General features: G+C 48.7%; 1 protein-coding gene across 4 annotated transcripts in view; it reads left to right on the top strand.

The window, feature by feature from the left end:
* The first annotated feature begins 612 nt into the window (after positions 1 to 612).
* Positions 613 to 26,570, top strand: part of Nos1 (nitric oxide synthase 1) — a 108,521-nt gene continuing 82,563 nt past the window's right edge. For 3 of the 4 annotated variants that reach the window (XM_041648223.1, XM_041648221.1, XM_041648220.1), the window contains exons 1-2: positions 614 to 927; positions 22,486 to 23,577. In XM_041648223.1, the coding sequence (XP_041504157.1) occupies positions 22,868 to 23,577 (710 nt within the window). In that variant the 5' untranslated portion in view covers positions 614 to 927; positions 22,486 to 22,867. Of the gene's footprint in view, positions 928 to 22,485; positions 23,578 to 26,570 lie in introns of all 4 variants that reach the window. The other variant, XM_041648222.1, reaches the window with a different exon arrangement.

Raw genomic sequence — 26,570 nt, forward strand, 5'->3', positions numbered from 1 at the left:
CATAGGAGAATAAGACCACCGGGGGTTTTCCACCCCTCTCTCCCCCAGAAGCGATACCTACACTCTGCCCTGAAAAACACCAGAACCGGGCATCCTTTCTAGAACGTCTGCGCACCGAAGAACCAGAGCCAGAACCCAGGCGGTCTTCTGCTCGCTCTGCGAGGGGCTTCTTGCCCTGCCCGGAGGGGCTGTGCTCTACCTATCCCATTAAGGAATGTTTCAACACACAGGACAGAGACAACCACCTGCCTCAGCTAGGTCCTTCCCTGACCAAAACAGCCTGCCTCCTCGCTGTGGTCACTATCCAGCCCCCTTCGGGCTCCCCAAAATTGTCATTGTGTGTATGTTTTTTTTTTCTGATAGAAAAAAAAATGGAAATTAGGTTACATAAAAGATGTATGCTTCCAAGCCCAGAGCGGCCCTTTTAATGAGGGTTGCGACGTCTCCCTCCCCACGCCCATAAACCAGCCGGTTGGACGTCACCACTAATTCGTTTCAGCGGTGATAGGATAAAGCAGGGACATTAAGAAATAAATTCCCCCTCACGACCCTCGCTGCGCTCACTGCTCCGTCCCTGCTTATTGATGCAGCTGCGGGCACAAGCGACTACTTAGCACAGCAGCTAAGGCAGAGGCAGCTGCTGCTAGGGTGAGCCGGGTTGCGCGTGGGGACACTGGCAGCCTCCAGTCCTGAACTTGGCTGGGCTAGGGCGGAGCGAGGCGGGAGCTTGGGGCCGGGAGGGGGCGGGGAGCGCTCGCTCAGGAAGCTCCTACCCCGAGGCGCTGCCGAAGCCTGGAGCATCCTGCCGCTGAGCTGAGCGAAGCTCTGGATCTGCACGCTTGACAGCCCCGGGAGAAGGAGGCGCGGGAGACAGGGTGATCAGCGAGATTCACAGCCCTGGAACTGCGCGGGCTCCGGCGGCGGCAGGTGAGTTCTCTGCCCCGGACCCAGTGTATTCCACATACCTTCTCTCAGACCAGTGCTCTAGCTCCGACTGTGTGTGTCCCAACTTGGCTCTCCTTGGCGGCCTGGCTCTCTTGATAATGGGGTAGACCCGGATCCCCGGACTGTGAGCTCCTGGGCAGATGAGTCCTGCCACATCGTTCCAACTTTACAAGGGCAGAGGACCCTCTCAACCCCATTCCCCGGATACCCCCAACCTCCGTGTCACAATGACAGGGATTCACGACCCTAGGAGTGCATGTAACTTGAGGCTGGGGATTCATGACCCTAGAGACCTTGGCACCTGCGGAGGCCTTAACTTTAAGCTACCTCTTCCTCTGGGAGACCCTCTCCTCCTCTATCCCGCTACCACCCTCCTCAAACCCGTGACCCTGTTGGTGACTCTGGCATGGCCAGAGGGTGACAGGGGCTGCAAGGCTGGCTTGCTAGAGTGTTGTTCCTTGACTTTCCAACTTTGCCCCATCAGCCCGGCGCTCCTACAGACTGGCACAATCCAGTAAGGCAGTTCTCACTCCTCCAATCTGGAAAGTTGTACCTCTCCTGCCAAGGAGACTATTAAGAATGCCTGATGGTTCCCAGAGCCAAATGAAGACGCTCTGTGGGTCCCTGCTATGCACAGCTTTTCATCCAAGTGGTCCGAGAGTGAGACAGGGCTCCCAGGAGATCTGGCTTCCCTGATCACTCGTGAACACTTGGGTCTTAGAGTCTAGCACAGGACTCTTGGGTTGTGCCCTAAAGAACAGGAAATAAAAGGCTCACCTCCATCCTCAGGGCAAGGTGGTCTCAGCACTTGCAGCTGTCTATATGCGGGGGACATCGCTGTCTAGAGCAAGAAAGGTTTGTAAGGGCAGTACACCCAGGGCAGAGACTTAGAGGGACTCCCCCTGGGGTTCTAATCCTAAAGCTACCGTTTCAGGTGAGTCCCTTCCCCTCTCCAAGACTATTTTTCTCGTGTGTAAAATAGAGACGTAGCCCTTTCCTGGAGATCTGTTGGCAAAGCTTTCAAACATCGTAAATGTCGCAGTGAAACTGAGGGTAGGTGCTCAGCGAGGGAGATATTGCTGCTTCAGTCTGAAGCAGCTGTGACAGAGCCTGGGGTCTCGGCATCTTGTGATTTCCCATAGACCAAACTGAGGGTCAGGAGGGTGATGTAGGCTGTGCCCACCTCCGTCTCCCAAGCAGCCCCTGGGGAGATGTATCCCATTTTTGCGGCAGATGAGACTCTTTAAAAACATTGTCCGACTCATGGGGAACCCCAAACCTCGCTTCACACATGTACATATTCACAGATTGGGAAGGGAGCTCTAGAGGCACCCTGTAGAGGGTGAGCTGGTAGGTGTGATATGCAGGCAAGCCTGGGGCGCCCAGGGAGTGTCTGCCCCAATAGTGGGGAAGACAAAAAGGAGTTGGCCCTTCAGACCACTCTCTAGGGCAGGTGTGAAGGAATGTACTCCCCCCCCCTTGTCCAGCCCCTCTCAAACTAGGATGTGCAAATAACAGGTCGGGGGGGGGAGCATTAACAGCTTCCTGGAGAATTGATTTTCTTGGCTGGATTTTTGCTCTTGTTTTTAGTGGGGTTTGTTTTGGAGTTTGTTTTTTAAGCTTGGGGTGTATGGCAGAATGGAATAGGGGTCATGGCCACTCTTTATCCTTGCAAGCCGCAGCAGAGAGGTTTGAGGATTCTTCATAGGTTTCCAAAAGGAAGTCCTTTTCCCACGATCGCCAATGCCACCACCCCAGTCCAGATTCCAGAAGAAACTGAGGGACATGTCGTCTCTTTGCTTATGCTGCAGGCTACTACCGCATATAGGATGTGTCTGGAATATCTTGACTTCCCCAATACCTAGGACAGCTACCTGAACCTCACTTTCCAGATATGGAAACTGAGGTAGGGCCAACCAAGCTAGCTGCCCATAGTCAAAGCAAGGAGACCTCCATCCTGGTTTGTGGCTTCCTAAATGGGGGGAGGAGGGATTGCATGCATAGCCAATTGATCTGTGCCCCTCTTTTGTGTACATGGCCCCACTTCCAGATGCATCTACACAACCAGACTACCCCCCAAAAGGCTTCATAAAGTCTGGGAATCCCTCCCCACAGTACCCAGAACATGCAGGGAAAGCCCGAGCAGCATAGTGGAGACCTGTTGAAGATTTTTGCCTGAAGCTAAGATTGCTCCATGGCTGTGTAATCTTCCATTTGGTCACTTAACATCTCTGAGCTTCAGTCCTGTTATCTGTTAAATGGGAGAATCACTCCTACAAGAAGCCATCTTGATGATATTGTGATGTCTGTAAGAGGCGTTCTGGAAACACCCGCAGTGTGTTAAAGTTGTTGGGGTTTTTTGTTGTTGTTGTTGTTTTGTTTAGTTTTTAAATAAAAGAGAATTAACCCAGGTTGGGAGGTCTGCTCTGGAGTAAACATGGGATGTAGAATCTCTTCCTGTCGCTTGTTCATTTTTCCCAAATGGCCAATGCCAGCCCCTAAGGGCTTTATCTCTGAGGAGCAGCCCTGGGGAAAAGCCGAGAGCCTGGGGAGTGCTCTAAAGTAGAAAGTCCCCAAGGGGTCTCTACATCAAGCAGCAAGGAGCTGTCCAAGGTACTAGGGGAAAGTGTTCCAAATACTTCCAGCGTTCACAGAGATGACTTGGGGGGGGGGGGGGGGTCAGCTTGCCTACGTTTGTAAGCACGAAGACATTTGTTTCATATTTGTGTGTCCGTGAGTCTGTGTCCCCAGCGTCTTACGACAGCTCTTGGCTGTCAGGTTCCGGGTAGGTCGCGGCAGGGGTGGGTGTGCTTCGGAATGCAGTTAAGAACCACAGGCAAGAAGTATGCTCACCAGAGAAGCTGGCATACTCAGAGGTTGAATTTGGCAACTCAAGAGCAATTTTTACACTGGCTGTTTCCACAAAAGGGCACGCTTTTCCCACCCCAAAACAGTGTGGGACTGGGTGGTTAACAAGGCAAAGGCTGCAGACTGTATAGTCTTGGCTTTTTGTCTCCTGATGTCTGATGGGCTTAAGACATCTTCCAATCGGGTGAGTGTCAAATGCCTGCCCAGCCGACTGGCATCATCAGAACCACAAGCTGGAAGCAGAGATGTCAGGACCCCTCTGCAGAGTCCTCGTCTCCTGCAGGAGACATGAAGTAACTGCATTTAGACAGAGCTCTTCTAGAAGATTCTAAAGCCCTCGGTTTCTGACCTCATTGTGAAGGAGGGATGCTAAGGACAAAGGAAGGCTTGTGACTTGTCAAAAGTCACATAGCCCTTCTCTGACAAAGTAGGGGCTAAGCCTCACATCTCGGCATTTTGTCTAGAACTTGTGGATGATATTTTATGCTGTCTTCTCACTAGAGTCCCCAGAGTCAGGCATGGGTGGTGCAGGGTTTCTTCTCTTCTGATCATCCCTGTAAATTAGGGAGCTGTTGGGGGTTCCTCCTACCTCAGTCCTGAGTTCTAATCAAGCACTAAGCATTAGTCCAGTGGTTAATCCTTTCAGGGGGAAAGTTCCTCTTTAAAGTGGCCCATCAGGAATAACTTCAGGATCAAGCGAGCAGGCTCCCACTGAACTGTCACTGGTCTCGCCAAAGCCCTTGCTTTGTTCTCAGCCCTGGCCCAGCCTTGGCAAATCTTCAGTGCATTGGCAGATCTCAAGCTTCTGAGCCTGGGAAGGAAGAAGGCTACTTAACCTGCTATGCCAGGCACCATAGCCAGCTCGGAGCTGTTCAACACAAATAACCCATCCACAGAAAATGTCACTGAGTCCCCAGTGTGAGCATTAGCAGGGCTCTGTGGGCACACATGCTGCCATATCGGTATTCAACGAGAAAAGACAAGAATTAGGGCAGTTGCTATGGGTGGCCCCACAACATACGCCCTCATTTGCCAGATGTGACATTGTGTGTGTTAACGCTACATGTCCATAGGCAGGTACGTGATACAAGTGGTATGACCACCCTAAGGTTGGCTGGATCAGGCAGTGGGTCATCTAGCAAGCCCTGTGCCGAGTGTGACATTTCTTTAGGGGTGATGGGAGGTACTTTTTCACTGCTGCCATGGTGGTGTGGCTGAGGGCATCAGGGGGGATGTCTCAGAGGCAGGGTTATTGGAGATGGTACCCCAATTTTCACTAATCTCTTTGGCAACAGGGCATCTTCCACTATTGCTGGCCACAGTCAAATCACAAGACTCAGTATGACAGAGAATCAATAGGGGCATCGTTCTGGGATGCATCCAGGGACTCAGTGACTTGGGGATGAATGAGTTGAGCTCCCCAACCCTTGGTGTGTCATCAATGAAATCATAAGTACTGTGTGAGCTGTCAGGAGGAGTCAGTGGGGCAGCATTGTGAAAAGGGACAGAATCCAGTAGCCAAAGCAAGAAGAAGGATCCAGAGAGCAAGAGACCCCTTCCATTGGCCAGTTGTTTGGTCTAAGCCTTAACCTCATGCTCAACCTCCATTTTCTGCCTGTGAAATGGAGATCTAGGAATCCATGGCGGATCTACCCAGATGCCTATTGGGATACTGTGGCTGGTATACAGTTGTGTCTTGTTATTTTGGTTTTGGATGGGTGGGGGAGGCTTTTGTTATAGGCTCTTATTATACGCTCTTGTTACAGTTGATTTGGCTTATGGATCTAGATCATCTCAGGACCAGCACATATGGTCCGTGCCATTTGACTGACCTCAAAGGTGTTTGGGCTGCAAGCCCCAGGCTAGCTGCCCTCATAGCCTCATTAGCATCAGTGCTCTCTTGCTCACCTGAGACAAACATTCCTCAGACAGGATCCCTTAGTTATGCGCAAAGGGAGAGTTTCCTGTTCAAATGGAAGTCAGAAACCCTTTGCTAGGGACATGATTTCTGTGTTCAACAGGGAAGTGCACGCTGTCTCACACTGTACCTAGTGTCTCATGGTACCTGGTGCCACCTTGTCTCGATGGTGGTTTTCCAGGAAGGGTAGTGCTGAGTCTGGAGTACCATACTGGGTGTACTGAGTCTGGAGTACCATACTGGGTGGTCCTGAGTCTGGAGCATCACACTGGGTGGTCCTGAGTCTGGAGCATCACACTGGGTGGTCCTGAGTCTGGAGCATCATACTGTGCTTCCGGAGTTTGTGGCAAAAGTCCCTGGAACAAATCTCTAGGCTTGCAGAGGTGCTCCAAAGTTTTATCAGCTTCTGCCAGAAACATTGACCCAACATCTCAACATCAAATAATTCTCAGAAATGGCTTCTTCTTTTTTTATTTTTTTATTAAAACCTTGCAGTCAAGTTGAAAACGAGGTGGGGTTTTCCGGAACCTATTTCTGATTAAACACGAGGAAGGAAGCTTGTGTGGAATCAAAAGCTTGTTCAGCCTCAGACAGCAGCAGCTGTCGTTTCTCAGCTTAAGGATTTGATTTTTTGTTATAAACGAGGGTTAGAAACAAACCTTGAACTTCTAACTCCAGTGAGACTTCCTAAAAGAGGGGGTGGCATCAGGAAAGGGTAAGATGGTCCCTGCCTCTAAGACAATGGTTCTCAACCTATGGATCAAGACCCCCACTGGTGTCACATGTTGGGTATTTTCAATTACAGTTATAAAGTAGCAACAAAATAATTTTATGGCTGGGGGTCACCATAACATGAGGAACTGTATTCAGGAGTCACAGAATTAGGAAGGTTGAGAACCATTGCTCTAGGATGCTCATAGCATCTAAGGGGCATCCAGTTGCCAGTATTTAGATGTAAGCGTTGGGGTGTGTATAGTCAGTCAGTCAGTCTCATATAGCTGTAAAAACATCATGTGGTTCTCGTCAGGCTGCCTTCCATCCTGGAATTTTAAGTACCCCCCCCCAAAAAAAGTATAGATTTCAGTGGCACCTGACGTCTTCTGGGCTCTTTTGTCTCTCTGATGTTTGACACTGTAGCCCTGAAATATTCAACAAGTGAAATGAAATCCAATTACAATCACACACCAGCGTTCAGGTAGCCGACAGAGTCAAGAACAGCCTGATGATGAAGCAAAGCTTGCCTCTCATTTCCCCTCCTGTGACGCAGTCTCGGAGATGAGACCCCTTTGTTTCCTTACAAAGCACGACAGAGGTTTGTTCACCGGACTGGATAGCTCTCCTAGCTGGGTGGGGGGAGTATTATTATCTTGGGGGATTATCTAGGTGCTTTTATTATTTTATTATCTTTTTACCAGACACTTGGAACTCTGGTGTGGGGAGAAATGCAGTCTAAGTAGAGAGGAAAAACAGACAGGGTCGATGAGATGGCTCAGCAGATAGGGGGAGGTTTGACGCCAAGTCTAAGGACCAGAGTTCAACCCCCAGAACTCCCAGACTGACCTTCCCAAAGGGTGAGTTTTCCTTCAGATCTCCCACAGTTAGTGCCTTTTCCTGGATTCTAGAAACAGGAAACCTCAGGGAGTGAAAGATAGGGGAGGGTTGTGATAACAACGCTGGCTAGAAGAAAACACGGACTTGGGTGTGGTCAGGCTAAATTCCTAGTCTAAACCAAAGCTACTGTCAAAGACGTGTGTCCTGGACTTGGTCTTGGACACACTACTCCCGTAGCTGGGAGGTAAGATGTCAGTTTTTCTCTCAAGTGGTAAGACTCTAGCTTCCTGCACAGATTGACATTAAAATTAAAAAACCAAACAAAGCCGGGCGGTGGTGGCGCACGCCTTTAATCCCAGCACTCGGGAGGCAGAGGCAGGTGGATCTCTGTGAGTTCGAGACCAGCCTGGTCTACAAGAGCTAGTTCCAGGACAGGCTCCAAAACCACAGAGAAACCCTGTCTCGAAAAACCAAAAAAAAAAAAAAAAAAAAAAAAAAAACCAAAAAAAAAACAAACAAAAACTCTGTTGAGTATTAAGTGAAATTTCTAAGAACAAAGAAACAAAGACATTAATGGCTTGTGCCTGAAAGACTAGCACTCAGGAGCCTGAGGCAGAAGGATTGTCTCAAGTTTGAAGCCAGCCGAAACTACTGAGGGAGAGCCTGTCCAAAAAAAAAAAAACATAATCATAAGTAATGTTCTACTAATGATTGTTAATATTAACATACTATGTTTATACAATGTTATAATTATTTTTATTATGTTCATTACTCAAGGCTGAAACACCGTGATGTCTCCAATTTATTTTAAGATGATTCATTTTAAGGATAAAGGCCAGGGTTGGGCTCAGTGGAAGAGAATTTGCCAAGCATAGGCAAGGCCTGGGTTTCAGAAAAGTTAAGACAAACAGGTAGATGGACAGAGAGATGGGTAAATGACAGACAATTGGATACATAAGTAGCTTGAAGGCAGATGAGGAAAGGCCTCATGGTGCTTTGATGGGGGCGGATGAGCCAAGGCATGTACGTGAGCAGCTATAGGATCTAATGGAAACTTGGAGGCTGCTGGTGTCTTGTTCGTTTAAGGTTTCTGTGTGTAAATATTTCCTAGCGGGTCATCCATGCTCACCTATAATTCCAACACTCAGGAGGCTAAGGAGGGAGAAGTTCAAAGCCAGCCTTGGCTGAAACAGCAAGACCTTGTTTGTTGTGTCTCATTAAGTACACAAGTGTGCACATGTGTGTGTGTGTGTGTGTGTGTGTGTGTGTGTGTGTGCGCGCGCGCGCACGCGCGTGCCTGTGTGCATGATTTCCTAATAAAAAGTTGGGGGGTGTAGTTTCAGTGAAATTTCTCATCCAATTTCCTGATCTCTTAGAAGAATAATATTCATAGCTCAGGGTACATGAGACCCTCTCTAAAAAATAAATAAATATTGATAATTTGTCTTTCCTATTTCCTGCCATCTCTTCACATATACAGGCATGCATACACTCCTGAATGCCCACTCTCTTCCCACCTTTTCTTTCCCCCTCTTTTCCTGGAAAACTCACACCCCCCCCCCAAGTTTAGTAGAGAGTCATTATTTTTCCAGGCAGCCTTTCTTTAATTAAGACTGAGGGTCTTTCTGAAGGCTGGTGACAGGGTCACTCCCGGCTCTGTGAGTCGCTATCCGGCCCTTTTTCTCCGGGTTCATCATCACGCAGGCATGCTCTGGGCCTCCTGGTGAGCATGCAGAAAAGGTGCAGCAAACCTGCGGTTCCCTCTGGAGCTGCTTCCTAAGTTGCCCTCTCCCAGGCCAGTGTGGCACCCCGGCCATATCCACAAGCTCTGTGTTTGCTTCGAGCTCTGTGGAGTTGTTCATACAACTCTGACCTCCCCTCACTCCCGGTGACCTCTTTCCTCTGTGTGAAGGACCAAGACTGGAATCTGTTCTGCTCTAGGGACGGTCAGGACTGAGGTGACACCAAAGAGAAAAAGCCTCATTGAGAACAAAGAGGCTACAATAGGAAAGGCTTGGTTAGAGAAGCAGGAGATAGGGCAGGTACCTAGCAAGAGTCCTGGATGGTAGGGAGCTGACCTAGTAAGAGTCCAGTGTAGGATGCATACAGATGGTGGTGGATTCCAACCAGGGCATGGAAAGTTAGGGGAAGCCTCAGCCAGAAGCATGAGATGGACAGGGGTTGAGCCCCAGCAGAAGACCTCATGAGATACTTTGGTCTTCCAAGGGACCCTAATACCCAGCCACTTCTTGGCTCTTAAGGAGTTCCGAGAGGTGACTCCACTATTTCCTCTGAAAACTCCTACTTTATAAGGACTTAAAACTTAAATTAGATCTTCCCTCCAAAGCCCTGGAAGGAAACAGAGATTTGAGGGAGGCTGTGTGGTGGCCAATGGTGACCAAGAACTCAGATGCTATCTGCACCACCACCCAGCCCAGCTGTGTTCGACAGCTGCAATTGTCTAAGGCTGAGCTGTAGATTTCCAGCATCTTTCTACCTATGTGTTTCTTGACTATCCTCAATTCCTCAAATAGTCCAAAGAGTTCCAGTCAATCACTTCATTCCCCTCCTGGGGAACCACCTCACCTGCCTCTTAAGATGGAGGACAGGGTGTTTGAAGAAATCTAAGCATGAAATGAACACAAGAAGGCCCAATATATCCATAAATATTATGTAAAACCCCCCTTTTTTAATGGAAGAACTTAACATTGTAAACCACACACGGCTCATCTACATACCTGTGGGCCGTTCTATATAGACTCTGGTCACAGCCTTTTTTTTAAACCTTCCTATCCTAGATAAGACATGATTTTGTTTGGAATGGGATGTAGATTGAGCTGAAATTGGAGTTTCATTTGAAACTGTCATCTTTGTAGGTCACAGAATTGCCCAACGGTGACAATTTTGTGTGGTTCAAGCTAACACAGTTAGCTTCACAGTTGCTGCCTGGAAGTCTTCTGCTTGAGGCTTTGAGGAACTGACTGCCCGAAAGTGCCCGGGCATTCAGAGATAAACTAGACCCCTGTGTCTCAAATGCTCTGGTGGCTCTGTGCGCAGGAATCTGAGGCTCTTAAAGTGGGGAGTCTGGGCGGCTCTTAGGGGTTTGTGTCTCTGATGGTGATGCTGACCTGTGGATCAGACTTTGGGGAGCAGGACATTAGAAGGCATCTGTCTCTGGTGATTTCACAGAGACCTCTCTTTTTTTTTTCTTTTTCTTTTTTCTTTTAAACATGTTTATTTATTGATTCTTTGGAAATTTCACATCATGCTCCCCAATTCCACTCACTTCCCAGTCCCTCCATATCCATCCCTTAATCCTGTAGTATGCCCCCAAATTAGTTAAAAACAAAACAACCAAAACACCCACCTTGCTCCTCCATCTTTCCAACACTTCTTCATTTTCTTAGCATGGGGAACATCATGCAGTGTACCCTGTAAAATGTTCATCAGTGAGTCACCGATCTGGGTCAAGGCCTCTGGGTTCTGGGATACCATCATCTCTGGGCTGAGAGCTCATGGAAATTCTTGGCTGTCCAACCGTCGCCCTGAGTCAGGGCTCATTCTGTAGGACCAGTCCCTTTGTGTACTAACAGGTCAAAGACGGGGCAACTGTCAGGATGGGCCAATCCAAGGCCCAGAATGTGTGTCTGGATGGTAGTCGAGCTGGTTAGTCTGGGTCATTGGGACCACCCCTTCAGGTGAGGGGCAGAGCCAGCTCTCCCCTGTCCATGATTTGGGGTGAGGCCATCTGTCCCAAGTGTTTGGGTCAGCTCTCCCATGGGGGCAGTGGCAGCGCCAGCTCTCCTATTATAGTGTCCCCGTGACAGGCAGGGCCAACTATCCCAAAGACCCTTCTTTTTCAACTCTCCTTTTTCTAAATCTGTAATTGGTTTCCCAAGCCTGTAAAGTCCAGCTGACCCTTCCCATTGGCAGGTGTGCCAGGCACTGGACATCCTGGGCTCTCCAGTCCTTGGCGATCCTCACTGGCATGGCTCTGTTAAGGGTTGTCGATTTTAAGGCTCGGTTCCTGGGCTGTTGAGCACCTAAGCTGTACCTAGACCCATGCATTTCCATGAGGATGAAATAAACCCAAGGAACAAGCAAGCAGCATCCAAGCTCACGGCTCATTTGGTTGTTTAAGTGTTTGGGTTCTGTTGTGGGGGGAGGGGAGTAATTGCTCAATAAAAACAGTTGATGAGGGAATTATAGCAGGGTTTTCTGGGCCCACGAGCCTCATGTTAATTTTATTCTTTTAATTAAAAATACTATATTATGCTTTATCGTTCCCTCACAACACTGACATACAGCTTTTCTTGCATAATCGTGAAATTGACCTTTGAAACATTTACTTTCTGAAGTGGCTAGAATCCATCCACCTGGACAGCACCTGCGAATTCTTCCACACCCTGTTCTCCATCCTAAAACACAGTTAACACTTGAATGTCCTTCACTAGGAAGGGAAGGGAATCGATTTGTAACCGTTTGGGCTCATTTAGAATAGTCAAGAAGCACCTAGATGGAAAGAGTCCAAAAGTCTGCAGCCCACTTTTTGAGATCACGGGAAGATAAAGAAATGGGCAGAGTCTGAGGGGCCTGAATTTGAACCTAGTTCTGAAAGTCTGAGAAACTCTCCGAAGTCTCTCCAGCTATGATCTCAAACTCTTTGACGCACACACTTCTCCCCTGAACTCTTGTTGCTACCTGGAGCATTTGGAAAACTGTTGTGTGCAGACTCTTTCCCTGAGGGAACTCATAGGCACTTGACCCGGCGTTCTGAGGTCCCTGAGCCCTATGGACATCCTCAGACTCCAGACAGGACTGCAGTGAAAGGCCCAGAGTCATTCTCACCTTCCAGTCCCCGGAACTGCGACACAGTCTACTCTCCGGTCAGGCTTCTTAAGTCACGAGCATGCAGTACTATCTGGAAAGAGACTAGAGAGTGAGACTACAGATATAGACAAACTCAACTGCCTTCCTTAGCGTCTCTGCATCTTGTTTCCATCTACCAAGAGGAGATAAAAAATATTGTGTCTTTCAGGATTTTTTTTTTTAAGTTCAATTAGAAAGAGCCTGCGAGAGCTAGAGATGGAGATTAGTTGGTAAAGATCTTGCCTAGCAAGAAGTCTTTACTTGGATCTCCAGCACATGAATCAGGCTTGGTTGCTTATGTCTGTAATCCCAGCACTTGGAAACAGAGGCAAGAGGATCAGAAGTTCAAGGTCATCCTCAGCTGTACAGTGAATTCAAGGCCAGTTTTGCACACACGAGACCCCATCTCATTAATTAAATTAAAATTAAGACTCTTTATATGAAAAATGTTCAGACTATTGAAGGCAAAACATTTGGAATTGATAGAATTCATTCATAATACTATTCATTTCACATGCTTAAATATAAATAATTAGTAGAAAATATTTCTGAAAGTTGAACATGTATTCAGAAATAATGCTTCCAGGCGACTATCTTTTAGGAAGAGAGTGAACTGTGTTATTAAATTCTTCAATTAAAAGTAGATTCATTCTGTCTGGGAGCCTTACGAGCAGTAGGTGCACGTTGGGCCCATGCCTGCCTTTGGGACTAGTTTCTCCTGTCCAGGGTCCTTGTCCCTACACCCACGCTGCTGTTTGGGAGCCTTAAGAGTTCACTCAGATTTGACCCTGCTTAATTTATTGTTATCATGAACACAGCTGCCTTTGAGAGGAACATTTCCTCCTCGCTGCTGTGTTTTCCGCTTAGCAGATTCTCTGTTTGCTAAGGTTCTTCTGTAACTAACTCAGGATCCTATGGCTACAGCCACGTGTTTACAGGCATCATTGAAGTTAAAGGATCAATTCCAACAGTGCCTTAAAATATAGGTTTTTACCTTGTCTCCCTCTAAGAGCCCACTTCCCCACATCTGGGCCTAGCTTCTCTCCCCCCCCCCCCCCCGCCCCCGGGAGTGTGTGTGTTGGGGCGGGTGTGGGGGAGTTTACTGAGTCTTTAGTTAACACTCAGCTACAATTTGGGGCATGCCATTCTCAATATCCCCTCAGAGAGATGGACCCAACGGTGTCGTTACAGCTGACACGATGGTTTGCAAAGTGTCCTCTACAGTATCTACCTGCCTGAATCTTGACGAGATCCTCGGGAACTACTCCTGACTACCTTTTAATTCACCAGAAGATTGAGTCAGATTGTTAGGTAACAGGCGGAACGTCAATCCACCACATAGGGACCGTGCCAGAGAATGAACCAAATCAAGTGTATTTTTTTGTCATCCCCGTATGCTCTCAGAATAGTGGGAGTCAAGGACCACAGACTGTTGATTCCTGCGATCACGCAGACCGCCATCAAACGGTGCACCGGACTCCGGAAGCACAGTCCCACAAACGCCTTTGGCACATTGTTATGATTTCCTCCCATCACACAAGCCTGCAGTCTTCTAGGAAATGGTTTTCTACCCCACCTGTGGGGAAGCTGAGCCAAGAAATCTCTGAGGACGCCACCCTCTCCCTCCGCCCTGGGTCCATCAGAACCCACTTCCCTCCTCTGCCTTGCTCCACCAGCAAGAGTCGACCACACGGTACCTAGAATAGCTCCTGCCTGGGCTTCTGTGGCCCGCCTGAAATTTCCTCCCATCGCTACAGAATCAGAGCCTGAGCACAGCCCAGGTCTCACCGTCACTATCGAAGGAGAGTCCAAAGGGTGTTTTTAATCATTGTACAAAGTAATTGGCTCTGGTATAATGCTTCCCTGTGTGTATATAATGTGTTTCGTTTATAGCCACCCCACATCCCCTCTCTTCTGCTGATCTCCTCCTCCCTCAAAGAGTCCCTTTTCTACAGTGACATCCTAAAGATTTCTTAATCTAGATTTCACATAAGAAAAAAGACTGTAAATCTCTTCCATCCTTTCCTTTTGGGGGGGGGAGTGTTTTGAGGTAGGGTCTCATGGGGTCACACTGGATGGCATGGATTCATGGCACACGGCAGCCTCAATTTGTCTTTCTGAGTCTGACTTATTTCATTTGACATGATGCTCTCCAGTTCTATCCATCTCACTGAAAAAAAAATGGCATAATTTTATTCTTTATGACTGAGAAAAGCTCCATCACTCACACATACCCCATGTTTTCTTTAATCCACTTATCTGTCGATGGCCGTCTACACCGGCTCTATTCCCTGGCTCTTGTAAATAATTCTCAGTCACTGAGTTTCGTATGTCTTGACAACTAGCCTAAAGTGACTCTAAAGGTACACCAAAGTCCTAGATAACCCCCTAGAGGACACACCCACTTAATCGTCTTCTGTGGTTCATTGGTGGAAGCCCTCAACATTCCTGCCTCACAGATGAGGAATCAGAAGGTAGCAGAAAGTAGACCTAAGTCTCAAATCTTTGTCTTTCTGGCTCCAGATTCATGCTGTGACCTCTCCCCAGTGATGGGGCAGGCCCAGCCAGGGTGAGAGATGAGCCAAAGGCAATAGAAAAGCCTCTGCTCTGAACTCTGGAACTTTCTGTCATCATGATGGATGTAGTAGCATACAGGTGGCTAAGCTAGCTCTGGTAATTGAGTTTGTGAAGCCAAGACAAGGCGAAAGATCCGTGAGTCCTCTCATCTCTTCCAGCATGGGGACAGAGCCCTATAGCTCTCCCAGCGTGGCACACAGTGACATCTCCATGCCTTCCTCTCAGTCCTGGCTTATTACCAAGCTCTGAGACCTGAGTGTCTCTGCCTGTGTCTCTCAGGCTCAACATCCCAGCATCCTCGGTGCTGCTCTTTCTACATTCCAAAGAGGAGCTGGTGACCTGGGGACAGATGCTCACTCTCCCAGGAATCAGGATCAGTTCATATATACAGAGCACAAAGTGCCCCAAAGAACATGTATTTACCAGATACCAAAGACAGTAGAAAGATGAATGTCCAAGAGTCAGAATCGGCTCCATGGAGCACAAGGGTCCTTTCCTTGGCTATGTTCCCCTGTTTATTGATTATCTAAAAACAGCAGCAACAACAAAGCAAACCAAGACCCTAATAACCCTCCTCTCGCTCCATCCACACAGGTGCCAGCACTGCCATGATCTCTGTCTGACAGACGGTGGCACTGACTCAGGGGCTGAGGACCTTTCCCACCATCACAAAGCCAAGTAGACAGCCTGGCATCAAAGACCTTGTCCTGTTTGGGAAAAGTGATATTAAAAATAATCAAAGCAATTAATCAATAATCAATTATAAAAGAATATCCAAAAAGTAAAGTTCTTTTTTTACATCCAAATCCCACCCTTTCCTGAGAAGTTGCTACTGATGCCAAGGGCCTGGGTTCGTATCCAGAAATACTTGGTTTCTTCAAGTTCACATGGAAATAAGGACAGGCAAATTAGATATATAAGTAAATATAGTCCTTGGTTAGTATGGTCCACATTAAACGTAGTAACATAATCTTTTTTGTTCTTTTTATTTATTTTCAAGATGGTCTTTCTCTTAGTAGCCCTGGCTGTACTGAAACTCACTCTATAGACCAGGCTGGCCTCGAACTCACAAAATATATACACAGTATATATTGACTGGGTTCATCCTAACTCCTCCCAGATCCCCCCACCTCCCTACCCAGCCCCAGCCCCCCAACCCTGCTCACTCTCTCATAGCCCATCAGCTCTGACTTGTGCTACCCACAGACTCCTGGATGTCTTGTTGTGCCCTGGAGCATGGTCAGGAGACACACTGGTCAGGAGCCACACCCTTAAAGAGAACTGGCTCTTTCTCACCCAGAAGCCATGAACTGTCAGGATCGCTCGGTGAGGGGTGGGTCTCCTAAACCCCTCCCAATTCCATGCTGTAAGCTGACTTGTGCAGCCACAGTCCCACGCTAACTGGCTCAATCCAGTACAGACAGCCAAGGGTTTGTGGGTGTCTCCAAGGGTTCGTGCCAGTTCTCCTCAACCTCTGGTTCTTAAACCCTTCCACATCTCTTCCGTGATGTCTCCTGAGCCTTGGCAGGGGTGGGGAGCGACCTAAATGTCCCATTTGTGAATAAACACTCCACTGACCCTCTGAATTTCTGCACTTCCCACACCCACTGCACAAAGAACCGTGTCTGATGAGGTCAGAGAGCTGTGCACGTCCACCTGTCTATGTGTGTGTCTATTGGTGATCTCTATGGTTTATCTGAAGGAGAAAGTCCAAATTCTCAATGGCTACACCCAAGGCGTATTTTAAATTGAGGGCCAATATTGTAAAATATTAAAAGAGTCTGTCCCAAACAACAGTGTAAGAGAGGGTTCGTCCCCCAACCTGGATCCTCCGGCCACAGGGATCAAGATTCTACAAGTCTTCCTCCACCCTGACTCTGAGCTCAAACTTATCCTGCCGAGCTGTGGATTCAGTCTGAGAAAGTCCAAGACAGCCTCAGGAGGCTGCAGGTGCAAAGGGAGATGGTTGCCTGAGGGGGTCTACTACAGGACCCAGAGCAAGTCTCTGGGATCCCCAAGGCACCGGATGTCAGCACACCCTGCTGACTTGTGGGGGCGAGGCAGGCTTGGGGCTCTGGCTTGCTGGCGTGGGAGAGATGGCTTCAACTTGGATCTTAAACGGCTGCAAATTAGAGACTGTGGAAGTTGGTTGTTGGGGTACTGTTTAAAGGGGCACAACTTGGCATCTTTTGTTCAAAGGGGGGATGGCTGTGTCTTGTTGTGCTTTGTAAGACTTGGGAACATGCAATCTGTTTTTAAATAAGACTGAGGAGAGCCTCTGTGGCTCCAAGAGCGACCTTGTGGCTGTGCAAACTGCAAACAGTAGCAAGTTCACCAGCTCCGTTCTGTGTTCTTTAATCCTGTTCATTTACAGTATAAATACAGCTGTGGTTAGAACCTAAGTGATCTGACATTCCAGCACGAGGAAAGGTGTTTTGTAATGAGGGCGTGGCCACCGACTTCTGACTTAAAAGGGCCTTGGGAAGATGAAGGCCTGGATACCTGCCCCTTCCAGAGTGATCGCTGTATGCTGTGTACAGAATTTACCATGCGTGCATTTTCTCACCTAGCAGGGTGTATCGGGGCTCCTTTCTAGTCTACAGATACACACCTTGTTCTCCAAAACGCATTCCTTGTATATAAATGTATTAGGTTTCACCTGATATCCAAAGGGCAGAGTTCCAGGCACTAAAACATTAACCCCAGAGACACCCATTTCTAACCTCTCCCGCGTAGCAATAGGATTTCTCTCCACTATCCTTCCCTCCCACACCTATGCCCTGCTAAGTCTCCAGTAGATGCTCAGGAGATAAGAGGGAGGGGAGACTCCAGGGACCCAACTAACATTTATTCACCGGTAGGCATGCTTGCAGGTCACAGGCACACGTGGAGGTCAGAGGTCCGCCAGTAGGACGAGCTCTCCTTCCACTGTGTGGATGGTTGGGACTGAACCCAGGTCATCAGGTTTGGTGACAAGTGCTCTCCTTTGCTGAGCCATCGCACTGGTCTCAGAGTCACAGATGACAGTGTTGGAAGAGCAGTGCTAAACTATCCAGCTTTGGGGTAATCACACTGGGAAAAAAAGCAGTAAAGGAGGAGAGAGAGGATTGCAGCAGAGGGCGTGTGGTATCCTGAGCACCATAAAAATATATGTTAAAAATAAATAAATAAAAATCTAACAAAGCAAAAGCAATTTCCATAATTCTATTTAGCCTAATATATCTGTAACAGTATTATTTCTACATGGAAGCAATATTTTAACTTTATTTATAATGTGTTAATGCTAGCCTTTGGGAAGCCATCATCAGGGGGGTCATAGGTTCAAGTCCAGCCTGGGCTAACAGTAAAAAACCTAACTCAGAAAAAATTGATATGTTTTGAAATCCTTTTCTCATACAAGTCCTTGAAACCCATACTTGGACTTGGACTCTTCCAGAACCTCTTAGCCACGGTGAAAGAAACCCAACCAACATACCGTGAACGACTGTCATCTTGGTTATTGTGACTCACCTCCATCTGATGTGACTGATTAAGGCAAAACCACAATTCTCACCCCAAAGGCAGTAAGAGAGTTTCCCCAAATTCTGTCTTCTGTCCTGAAAGTGACTGCATGAGATTTTATTAGCTACAGAGCAAAAGAATCTGAAAGTGTTTACCGGAGTTATTAGTGGGTGCACGGGTGGGTGGTCACAGTTTTACCCGGGAGATTCTGCCGTAACATCCGATGACATCTTTAGCTTTGGGATTGGTGGGACGAGTAGTGGCTAAGAATGTGTTTTAGAGTTTTAACAGTCATGAGGACCCTGGGCCCAACGAAGGGGCAAACAAATGGCAACTTTCAAAGGCACTGAGGTTAGCCAGCTATGTCTGCCTCCGATCTGTAACAGTCTAACGTGGTCTAACTCTTCGTATTCTCCAAGTTCAGTCCTTCAGCCTAGCGTCGGCTTTAACACCCACGAGGCTTTTCTCTCTTTCTTCCCACCCCGCCCCCTTCTTTCTGGGAATTTCAGATACCTGCATTTCCACTTGAGGTTCACAACACTGAGCGTGCTCCCCTGATTCTCCTGACCTCTGTGCCTCTTTTCTCGGTGAAAGAGCAAGGCTCCCAGTGGCTCTTCTTCATCCCGGTCTAGAAACAGAAAGTGCTCAGATTGGAAAACCACAAGAAACCAGCACATGTGATACCCAGAGCAGCTTACGCTCATCCTGTGTATGCATGAAGAGAGCCCCTTGGCATGACCGCGGGCAGCTTAGGGCTGAAATGTGAGAATGGAGTGGGGTGCATGCTTTGGGGAAAGACGGGGTGCCATTGTGTCTGAAATCGGCATCTGGGCCGGGTCCAGCCCTGGCTGTTAAACTCCCTGGAGTCTCCCCCTTTACATTAAGGCCTTATTGATAACTTAGCTGAGCAGAAAATACTTCACAAAACAAGAAGAGTGGCAAGGGGCATTCACATCTGTGACCCTCACCCATTGTCAAAGCAAGGGTGAGAAAGGCTCTTTCCTACGGTGGCTGTAAGGATCACATCCAATCCATGGAGAGGACTTGACACCCTTCCTAGCCAAGAACCCCCACTGTCCCCATCCTTCCCACTGTAGAAATGAGGTTTAGGGTGGGGGCTGCTTGCACAAAGTCACACAACAAGGGGGTGACATCAGACACGCCCTGTTTGGGCTGCTTCCTTCTCCCAGGCAGTCATCACCGACAGTCAGCCTCTTATTCCCGCACAGCAAGGTAAAGGGAATAAATACACCCAGAATGAGTGAGACACTCAACAAAGGCTCACGGCCAAGTGTGGTTTCCATGGTGCGTACCGTGTGTGCCTGTGTGTGAGTGTGTATGTGTGTGTGTTTGTGCGCACGTGCGTGAGCGCCTATGTATGAGAGAGAAACAGAGACTTGGCAGACTCTTCAGCCTAGCTTCTATCTCCCTCCCTGTCTCCCTGTAGATGATGCTCCCAAAGGGACCATGTAAGAGTCCTCGGTGCCATCTGCAGGGAAGGGTGTCCATCAAGATGACGCAAAGGACTGTGATTGATGGGGAAAATAAAACAAATCATCCTGATTAAAATCCAGGGAGTCCAACTCATCATGTTATATAATAATAACCAGAGACAGGGTTTTCTGAGTATCAGTCCTCTCTGTGGCATGACTGTCCCTGTGTTTCTGAGCCTGTTGAATTCTCCAAGTTAATCAGTAAGGTGGCTGCTACTAAGAAACCATTCTACAGATAAGGGAGATGAGGCTCAGGACAAATAAGGAGCCCTCTCAGAAACACAGACAGAGCCAGGAAACAGAGACTCGGGGGACCCGAATGTTTGCAGGTGAACTTGTCCCTGCCTTTTAGGTAGGAAAAAAAGCCAGGACACTGTGGGGTCAAGACTGTGGCATGCACTGGGAGTAGCAGCTCAAGCCTGTAATCCCAACTACTGAGGCAGGAGGATGACAAGGTCAAGGCCTGCCTGAACTATAGAGTCTCTGGAAAACTTCAGCAGACCCTGTCTCAAAATAAGAATTACCAAGGCAGGGAATATAGGATAGTATACACGGTGGCCTGGATTCCATTCCCAGTACCACCGGAAGAAAGGGAGGGAGGAAGGAAGGGGAGGATGCCTAGTTTCCCAGACACCTGCCAAGAGCCCCACCTGTTTCTAGATGATAGCAGAGACTGAGGCCAAGCTGAGCATGGCTGAAGGTGGGAAGTCCTGTGAGCAGCTTTATTTCTGAATTTTTTTTCCTTTTAATCAAGGCACACCAAAGGCCAAGCCTATGCTCTGTCCTTTACTAAAGTCTGGCCTAAGCCAGCATTTATAATAAATGAACTTGAGATCTTTGCCTTTCCTTCCAGACACTTCTTCCATTAAAGAATGGAGCCAGAGCCAAATGTGGATGCCAGAGAAAGCTCTAGAGCCCCAGATGTCTCCCCCTTTGGCTGTGGTTGGGTCCCCAGAAGATGGGACCCTTATGTGCACTACAGAAGCGAGAGAGCAAACTGTCCTAGACAAGGAAGAGAATGACGATTCTGGGTACTTTTCCTACACACCAGAGCCTAGGCTGCGAAACGCTACAATCGACACAAGGGCCACACGCAGCCAAGAAATGCCACAGCACGAGAATGGTGCATGATACACAGAGAGAAACACACAACACAGAGCCACGCCAGATGGAGAAAGCTGCCCGGGCTGGGCCAGGGATTCGTTACTCCTCCACCCACACAGAGCGACTGGTAGGGTTATGTAATACAAGCTGCAAAAACACTAACCAGCCTCCTTCAAGGGGCCCTGGGTGGAGGGGCACCTCCACTGAAAGTCAGGGGGACCTCTGCAGTCAACTCCTGCTCTTAGAGGCAGTGGGCACTTGTGCCAGCGGACTCAGCCCCAGGGTGGCCCTGGGAAGTAGCTGGAAGGGAAAGGAGGTGACGTTTTGGTTTGTTAGTCATGACCAGCAGCTGGGTGTTTCTCTTTGTGCGAAGGCATGGTGAGAATGTGTAAAGAGAGAGCTGGGGACATAGGTAGGACTGGGGCTTGGAGGGGAGGAGAGAAATGGATGCAAAGATTGGCTTGTCCTCTCCCCACCCCCACCCCACCCCACCCACCACCTGGCACAACCCACAGCTTTCCACACACCCAACTCCCTGCACTTGCCTGATCTGAGCTACCACCGTACCACAGCTTGGCCCCTGATTGCCTTTGGCACCCTGAACACACCCCAAGACCTTCCGCTGGGACAACTGGTGCTTTGAAAGCTGACAGCATTTTAGGGAAGTAAACACGGAGCTGTGAGACTGACTATACATCGGGTGTGGTTAGCAGGTGAGTCTCAAAGTTCAGGCTTGCAAGGGAAGCTGCTCCATCCCTCCGCCATACCTTGTGTGTGACCTAGGACAAGACACTGAGCTGTCTCTCAAGTTGGGGCTGCAGGCCCTGGGATAGTTCTGTAAACATCAAAGGAGGGAAAATAACTGTCGAGAATGGATGTATTCAGAAACTTCCCTGTTATTCTTCACTTTGCTTTTTCCTCTTCCATCAGTGAATATCAATTGAGCGTGTCATGTGCTGTTGCTAAGCCCAGAGGGTCACGCTGGGGTTTTTCATGTGGTGTGTGGGGAACAAATGTATTCCAGAGTTTTGTGTGGACCTATCTCTTTGTGTTCAAAGTGTTTGTAACATGGCAAAGTATCTGCTTTTAAAATTGAAAGGAGCCAATGAGGAGGGACATGGCCGTGAGGTTAGCTGGACTCCTCCATCCGTGGGACCACCTAAGGCAGCGTCTCTGTCTGTACAGTAGGTTTTGTTCTTGGTGATGATGGAGGTGGAGGTTAGTGGAAAGGTTCCAGATTCGGGAGCCCAAAGGTTGGTGCCAGAGGAGCTTCTGAGCTGTGGACGGAATGTGTTTGCCAAACCAGGGCACTGAGGACAGTGTGACTAGTCAGAGCAGTGACCTCCCATGCTGGGAGAGAGAAAAGGTTTAAAATTATTACCCTTGGGTCTCTGGGACTGCCTGAGCATCATGGCTATGGTGTCCCCAGGGAGGCCCTCTGGTCCTCAAGGGTTTTAATCACTGGGTAAAGCCAGGTAGCTGCTTCAAACTGGAGAAGGTGAGTATCCAGTTAAGGAAGACCAACCATGCCTTGGGTTCAGCTTCAGCACCCTGGGCATCTGTGATTCAGTGTTTTCCATCCTAACTCCAAGGTGCTGGGTGCCCTGCACAGCTCTCTCCCTTCCCCTTCTCATCCGCTCTCTTCTTCCTTCTCCTCAGCTCCAGGAACCCTACATCAATTTTCATTTGACAAGCTGGTGACCAAGATGCCCAGAGATTAGTCCCCATGCGTGTGCGTCACCTTAGACACAGTCATAAGACACAGCAAGCCTCCAGTCTTCCTGACCTGTTGCTTGGGGACACGTCCCTTCCCTGCTCCTGACATCTGCCTGGTCAACCTTGGCTTCCTCAGAGAACAAGGAAGGAGGTGGGACACATGAAACCATGCCACCCAAGGCCGAATGGCAATGAGCAAGTGACGCCAAGTTGACGTCAAAGACAGAAGCGGCTGAAATTCTGCAACCAGCTCTTTTCCCGGAGTAGCTCGGGGCCCCTGCAAGAGTCATCTTAGCTTAGAGGTCTTCCAAAGGACACAGACACCATGGAAGAGCACACATTTGGAGTTCAGCAGATCCAACCCAATGTCATTTCTGTCCGTCTCTTCAAACGCAAAGTCGGGGGTCTGGGCTTCTTGGTGAAGGAACGGGTCAGCAAGCCCCCCGTGATCATCTCCGACCTAATTCGAGGAGGTGCCGCGGAACAGAGCGGCCTTATCCAAGCGGGAGACATCATTCTAGCCGTCAATGGCCGGCCCCTGGTGGACCTCAGCTATGAGAGTGCCCTGGAGGTACTCAGGGGCATTGCCTCTGAGACCCATGTGGTCCTCATTCTGAGGGGCCCCGAGGGCTTCACTACACACCTGGAGACCACCTTCACAGGAGACGGAACCCCCAAGACCATCCGGGTGACCCAGCCCTTGGGTCCCCCCACCAAAGCTGTTGATCTGTCCCACCAACCATCAGGCGGCAAAGGCCAGCCATTAGCAGTAGGCAGGACCATGGGTCCTGGTAATGGGCCTCAGCATGCCCATGGCAATGGACAGGAAGCTGGCTTAGTCTCCCAAGCTAATGGTCTGGCCATTGACCCTACAATAAAAAGTACCAAGGCCAATCTCCAGGACAGCCGGGAACATGACGAACTACTCAAAGAGATAGAACCTGTACTGAGCCTCCTCAACAGTGGAGGCAAAGCAATCAGCAGAGGTGGACCAGCCAAAGCAGAAATGAAGGACACAGGTGTCCAGGTGGACAGGTAAGCTACGGGTGTGCAAGTGTGTGCTTGTGTGTAGGTGTGCATGTAGCGGCTCCACTGACAACCCAGGAGCCAGCCTGCCCAGTCACATGTCTTGACTGCCCTATCTTTCCCTGGAAATTTCAGTCACGCAAGGTGAGTGGGCCTCCATTTGAAGACGCAACTCTTGCCATGAAGCCCGCGGTCATTAATAACTATGGTCCAGGGCATTGTGTCTTCAAGTGTTTGTCCCATGCATGCTCCCAAAGTCCTACAATGTGGATGTGGGAAAGATGTGTCGAGAGTGGGGTTCGGAGAGATGGAGATGGCTTTGCTAATATTGACCAGGGACTTAGAGGCATGTGCACACATGTCTCGCTGAGCACATAGCTCTTGCCAGGGTCTTGGGAAAGCGAGTAGGGAAGAGAAGAAATCTACACCCCATGCTACTTCCTCCTCTCTGCAGCCAACTGAGGACAAGGGAGCCTCCGAGGAGAGGAAAAAACAGGAGAATTAGTTCCAAAACCCCTAAACGACAGTCTTCCAGTCTTGAACCCTGGGGGTAGACCCTGAAGTACTGGGAATGGCCCCTCTTGTTCACCAAACTGCTACTTTCAGAGTCTCTGGTGGAAGGGATCCTGGCAGAACTAGAGATGTTGCCAGCTTCTTCCGAGGGAGGAAAGAGCAGCTGGCCCTGGCAGTCAGAGAGTTGTGTGTCCCACAATGAGGGAATTCCCTCTGCCTCTTACACCATCAAACCTAGTAGCCCTGTGCCATGCTGCCAAGATGGGGATAGAGCCACCCAGAATCCAAGCCCTGCGTGCGTTGGTGACACTCACTGAAGCTGTGCCGTGCACCAGGGCTCCAGAGCTGTATCTGCTGTGCTCATGACACAAGCCGGTCCTAGACATCAAACCCTATTCCTCAACAGCAGAGAAGTTCAGAGAGTTTTAAATGAGACTCTGCCGCTGTGGCGGAGCCCCTGGCCGATGGCGGCTGACCCTTGGCTCGATCCATGTTTTGTACCTTTGACTGGTTTGCAGCGGGGCCTGAGGCTGTGGCTAGAAGGACCCCTGGGGTTCTATTTCAGTACACTTGCACTCCTAAACCCCATATGATGTGGGTTCTCCCCGAGAAGACCCACAGTGGATGCTGGGTACTCCTTGCCATGTGACTAATTTGACCCTGTCTCTCAGGTGACACAGAAGACACAAAGGGGCCACATAGAATATAAGGTACAGCACTAGTGGGTGCTGGTGTAGTTACAGAGCAAACGGTGATTGTCAAAGGATCTCCACGCTCCATTCCACAGAAAGCAGTGCCTGTCTTTCTGCCTCTGAGGAGGCACAGGCAGCGTGGCATAGCGCACTACCTCTGGGCCCATTTTTCTGACTTGGGAGTGGCTCCATACAATCTCTCTCCCATTGTAGTCCTCCCTCCAGCCACCAGATCCAAAAGTCATAGATAAGCTGAGGTTTGAGGGAAAGCCACCCAGGAAGGCTCAGAATCCCGGGAAGCCACTCAGAGGAAACAACTGTAAGGAATGGGTGACATTTTTTAGTGGCATCTGTCCCCCTAGCTTGGTGGCTCATACTCATGCCACATTCAAGATTACCTTACTAGTCAGAAAACTAGCATGTGGTTGATATAGCCTGCCCCATTTGACATTTTCAGACACTTCATGTCCTAACTGTGATATAAGGACAATGTCAATCTCCTAAAGAGGGGGCCAGCAATCAAGAGTATTGGTGCAAACACGGGACCTTGTTGGAGGAGGGCCGGCTTGTTCATCCCGGCTGCCCAGCTAGCTTCGCCCCAAAATAATCACACAGAAATTGTATTAATTTAATCACTGCTTGGCCCATTAGCTCTAGTTTCTTTTTTTTTTTTTTTTTTTTTTTTAAAATATTTATTTATTTATTATGTATACAATATTCTGTCTGTGTCTGTACATCTGCAGGCCAGAAGAGGGCACCAGATCTCATTACAGATGGCCATGAGCCACCATGTGGTTGCTGGGAATTGAACTCAGGACCTTTGGAAGAGCAGGCAATGCTCTTAACCACTGAGCCATCTCTCCAGCCCCTAGCTCTAGTTTCTTATTGGCTAATTCTTACATCTTAATTTAACCCATTTCTATTAATCTGTGTATCACCACATTGCAGTGGCTTACCGGCTAAGTTTCAGCATGTCTACCTCTGGCAGCGGGTCCATGGTGTCTCTCCACCATGTCTTCTTTTTCCCAGCATTCAGTATTATAATCAAATGTCTCCGTGTTCATTGTATTCAGGATCCATTCATCCATAGGTGCTGATCTAACCTTTAAAGGCCCAAGTATCTTTTTGCATTCTAAGTTGGCATTTTCAAAAGCCAGAGATTTAATAAGTACTCATCTAGCATCTGGGTCTGTTACTCCTATTTGTACAGCTTTAGTTAATCTTTGTAAAAAGTCAGTAAAGGATTCTCTCTGGCCCTGTTTAACCCTGGTATATGATTCAATTATTTTTCATAGTTCTTGAGTCCTGTCCCAAGCATTTAAGGCTGCTTTATGGCGTAGGAACCAACCTCAGCCAGCAGGTCAAGGGTGTGTGCCTGGACACGAAACTGTTGCACATACAGGAGCATCAGGTATAGAAGGACATAGGTGTGTCATCTTGGCATCTCAAGTGCCACAGCAGTGTCACAATCTGTGATGTCGTTTCTGAAATGAACCATTCTCAAGGAGATGACAGGTCAGGCTGGCTTCACTTGGTACTCCCAATTTCTGCGGCCTCACACAAGGGAGATCAAATCTATCGGTATCATAAGACAGAGTCCAGGAACTTCTGCCTGCTTCTATCTACACAGAAGGTCCTGTGGTTATGGAGACCCTTTGTCCCTACGTGAGACTTATCCTTGGTGTTTCATGTCCTCTGTCCCATATGGTTCCACCTCCACAATGCAAGGAGCACCCCTGAACCCGGAGATCAACAGCCCAGAATGTCCACAAGCCCACTGCCACTCAGCCTCCTGGA

This window comes from Microtus oregoni, unplaced genomic scaffold, assembly GCF_018167655.1.
Source record: "Microtus oregoni isolate MIOR12 unplaced genomic scaffold, Mior012 000003F_ref0000135, whole genome shotgun sequence".
Lineage (NCBI taxonomy): Eukaryota > Metazoa > Chordata > Mammalia > Rodentia > Cricetidae > Microtus > Microtus oregoni.